The 4,248-nt window shown below is 41.1% G+C and overlaps 1 protein-coding gene across 2 annotated transcripts in view; it reads right to left on the reverse strand.

The window, feature by feature from the left end:
* Positions 1 to 4,248, reverse strand: part of LOC138959725 (toll-like receptor 6) — a 5,187-nt gene extending 939 nt beyond the window's left edge. Inside the window, exons 1-4 of one of the 2 annotated variants that reach the window (XM_070331321.1) lie at positions 3,597 to 4,248; positions 2,744 to 2,846; positions 980 to 1,151; positions 1 to 152 (exon numbers count right to left, since the gene is read on the reverse strand). The exon at positions 1 to 152 is cut by the window's left edge and continues 939 nt beyond it. In XM_070331321.1, coding sequence (XP_070187422.1) covers positions 1 to 152; positions 980 to 1,151; positions 2,744 to 2,846; positions 3,597 to 4,098 — 929 coding nt within the window. In that variant the 5' untranslated portion in view covers positions 4,099 to 4,248. Of the gene's footprint in view, positions 153 to 979; positions 1,152 to 2,743 lie in introns of both variants that reach the window. The other variant, XM_070331319.1, reaches the window with a different exon arrangement.

Genomic DNA, 4,248 nt, shown 5'->3' on the forward strand with positions numbered 1-4,248 from the left:
GAGCGACGCCTGCGACCTCGGCACACCTCGTACAGCCACAGGCGCACGTGCCAGCGGAAGCGGAAGAAGACGATGAGGAGAACGAGGAAGATGATGAGGAAACAGGCGATGCCGATGGTTAAGGTAGCAGCTCCAGAACCCAGTATGCACGCCTGAAATAACAGTTATTAAGATTGTGATCAGGAGAATATTGCAATGTAGGAATGCAACGTTTTCAAAACTGTATAAACTTATATAGTATAGTGTGGAACATAACACAAACGCTACTTTGCTTTTGTTTGACGCGATGTCTTTCGCCCTTGCAACAAAAATCACAAAACAAAGATATAGAAAAAATGTTAAAAGCTGAACTGCGGTTATTTGGATACAAGAATTAATACATTAAAACTCCAAGCTGTCGCACTAGTTTTTAAAGTTTGCCTTCAATGAATTATTGCAACAGATAGTTAAAAGGAACTTCCAGGGTTTTTTAACCTGTCACGTCGACCTCAGCAGACCCGTCCAGGCTTTTATAAATGATAAGAGCATCCTTCATGCTGGCATTCAAGACCCAGTCCAGCCGTTGTCTCTGCATATCAGCAACTGTTGGTGTTGAATTGAATGTGTTAACTAACATCAGCGTCAATATTCCAAACTAGTTCCAATAAAGTTTCCACTCTGCGCATAATGTAGCCACGTTATTGAATGTGATTGCATGTATTCCAGTAGGATGATACTCTCATTACTTGTGACATCCTGGACACATATTGGATAGGTATCATGGCCGTTTAGACGGGAAAGTATAAGTACGTTGATAATGGCAGGATTCAAAACAATGTGAAACGCATTGTTACCATGGGATCCAAACTAATGTTGTAACGTATAGTGTTCTGAAATCTCAAAACAATCTGGAAAAGCATAGTTACCCGAGGATTGCAAAAAAAAGTTGCATTCAAAATTGACTTTGAGGTTTTAACATAATTGTCTACCGGCTATTTACCTGAGGATTCAAAACAAAGTCTTCAATGCTAACGGTGTAGTCGTTGTGGCAATTGTAGCCCCTGAAGTGGTAATCTTGGAAGATAACGGGATTGGTTCTCATCCACTTCTGGAACCACAGGATGTTGCAGTCACACTGGTAGGGGTTGCCTCCTAAGCTCACTTTCTTCAGGCTGGAATTATAAAGGAACATGTATGTCATGGCTGAGGAAGGAATATGGTTAGAATCCAAATCTAGCTGGATAGGATCAAGATTCTGATCTCCTTAAACAGATCTTAATTCCGACCTCAGTCAGATAGAATTAGAATATTTAGTGATACAATACCGATTTTAATTTCAGCTGGCTAACACTCGAATTATGGTTTTATCCAGAGGTTTACTTGATAAAGTCATAATCCCATTTTTAGCCAGCCTTAAAGTAAAATCAACGAATCCGCTGAATACTCTTGGAATTCTGATTCTACCCAGCATACCTGGCGAGAATCAGAAAGCCGACTTCATCCATAATCCCCCGTGCAAATGGGACAAAGCGTATAAGCACATCTGATATTTAAAGACACATCTTGTTGTATCTATGTCACTAAACGTTTAATCTGACATGTATATTGCAAAATAGATAAAAAAATAAATAAGCAAAATTAACAAAAAGTCGAGAAAAAAACTGCCTAAACAATTAAATGAAATTGCGGTTACCAGAAATGGCATGGCATATTATATCTAATGCAAATGGATCGTAAGGATACAATAAGTTTTGGTTGAGCACACACACACACACACACACACACACACACACACACACACACACAACGCTATCCACACACTCTGGAAACACTATAGGGTCGATTCAGCATAAATATACATCACACATCACCGACATTTTTTTTCTGAGACTCAAATCAAACGTTCTGTGCAGTTTCATAAGCTACATTCCAAGGGTAGTAACCGCGTGCCGGTTATACTACTAGTGTGTAATGAGTTGTATCCCTTACAATGGTAACGGGAGAATGATCACTTATTCTCACTAGGCTACCAAGCAATGCTTCGCTGGTGTGTGGCAAGTGTGTGTGTCCATGTGTGCATGTGTAGAGCGATTCTGATCAAACTATTTGATCGATCTTCATGAAACTTCACATACACATTCTTCCAGACGATACACCCAGACGATTGTTTTTCGCTCTTATGTTTTTGATTAATGACTTTAATTACGTCAAATCCGTGTTTTTTTTGTGATAGTTGAGGCGGAACTGTGACGACATCATCTTTTCAACCAAATTGATTGAAATTTTGGTCAGGCAATCTTTGACTCAGTGCCGACTATGGGTTTACACTTCAGCATGGAAGCTTACACATTATTTGATTAAATTGCTCATTGAAGTTGTCATTACAATCGAAATTTCACTATAACATTTAAAAAAAAGGATTGGATTAAATTCCTTATCATTTTCTGAATACAAAATTAAAGTCATGTTCACCATGAAAGTGTGCGAAGATTGAAAGAAAACCAGTGTATGCTTCCACGAGACAAGCGTCCATCCTTGTCGGTTTTCGGGGTTGGCCTAGCGAAACCCTACTTCATGTCGTCTCGGGGATTAGGCCCTACTGGTTTTCAGTGCTGATGTTTTAGTTTCATGACGGCAGATCGATTAAATGTGTTGATATCACTTCACGCGACTTTGTTTGTTTGTGTGTGTGTGCGGGAGAGTCTTTGATTGTGTGGATGTCTAGGTATGCAAACATAGTACGTACGTCTCAAAAAGTACTCACCTACTGCGTATCTTCTCGCTGAAAGTGGTTTCGGAGATAGTCTGGATGAGGTTATTGTCTAGGATTACTTTCCACAAGCGATGCATATTGTCAAAAGCGCCGTCTGGAATGGACATAAAACGGTTTTTATACAGATATAACTCTGTCACATGTCTAAGGCGGCTGAACATGTTTCGTGGTATCTGTGTCAGCCCTGTTCCAGACAGGGACAATATTCTAAGCGAATGTTCCATGGGCCGCATCATGTGATGGAACTTTTTAACAGAAACGTCTTGAAATGAGTTCCCACGGAGGTTGAGATAGTTTACGTTCGTGCAACCCCCAAACATATCCGGATGTACGTATTTCTTGGAAAAATCTACGTTATTTAACACGAAGTTGACTCTTTCAACAGCAGAATTGTTAATGAAAAAAGGTTCCATTCCAATGATTTTGTTCTCCATCTGCATAATTTCCAACTCGTGAAGCGCTGGGAAACGTTCAGCCCGAAATGTTCCATTTCTGAAGTGCTCAAAGTGATTGTACTTTAGCCATATAACCCTAACATTTGGTAGGCAAACTGGGTCGTCAATGCACTGAATCATGTTCTTATCGAGAGAGATGTGTTTCAGATTCGGAAACAGAGAGCTAGAGTCACCTTTATTTGAACACGTCTTTGGAAAATCATACAGACGATTTACTGACAGGTCAAGTTTTGACAACGAAGGGATGTAGGCGGTCTGTAGGTCGTAAATTTCATTTTGCCACAGAGTTATATTGGTAAGGTTCTGAAGAGGCTGAAGTACTGACATGTTCATAGAACCTAGGTGGTTCCAGCTTAGGTCGATGTATCTCAGTTGGGAAGCGTACGCACCTTGGAAAGTATACTGTGGAATCGGTCCTAGGTTTAAGCATCTCATTCTCACGCTCATGAGACTGGGAACAGAGAGGAGAGCTGGCATAGCTTTGTAGCCAAACTGGTTGGACCCTCCTAGGAGTAAAGTCGTCAGGTTGTCGAGTCCATGGAAAACGCCTTCCGCGATGTTGGTCAGGCCGTTGCTGTGCAGGTCAATGATCTCAACATCCCTGGAGACATTGACGAAGAAACTGACGTCTGAGATGCTGGTGACGTTGTTGTTGGAAAAGTTGAGGTACTTGTAACTTCGATTCAGGTCGGGTATGAATGTCAGACTGTCTGGGTTGGAAGAACAGTCGGCTGTGAAGTTGTCACAGCGACATACACCTACGCCATAGCAAACATCGATTGGGAAAGAAAACTTCAAGCCTGAATCCCAACATGAGGGTGACTGGCTCCTGCAGTTTACCTCAACACTGCCCAAAGCAAGTGCAAGAATGAGAAAACACACGATCTCCATAATTATTAAACTTCAGTTCGACCAGCAAGAGAGATAACTGCGAACTGCAGACACTCTGCGGTATCTGACTAAATGCTGACGACCAGCTGCCAACAACAAAAATCACATTTATTCTGAGTGATTTCAGTTTTGGAAGTCCCTCAGTGGAAA

Source organism: Littorina saxatilis, linkage group LG2, assembly GCF_037325665.1.
Source record: "Littorina saxatilis isolate snail1 linkage group LG2, US_GU_Lsax_2.0, whole genome shotgun sequence".
NCBI classification, from domain to species: Eukaryota; Metazoa; Mollusca; class Gastropoda; order Littorinimorpha; family Littorinidae; genus Littorina; species Littorina saxatilis.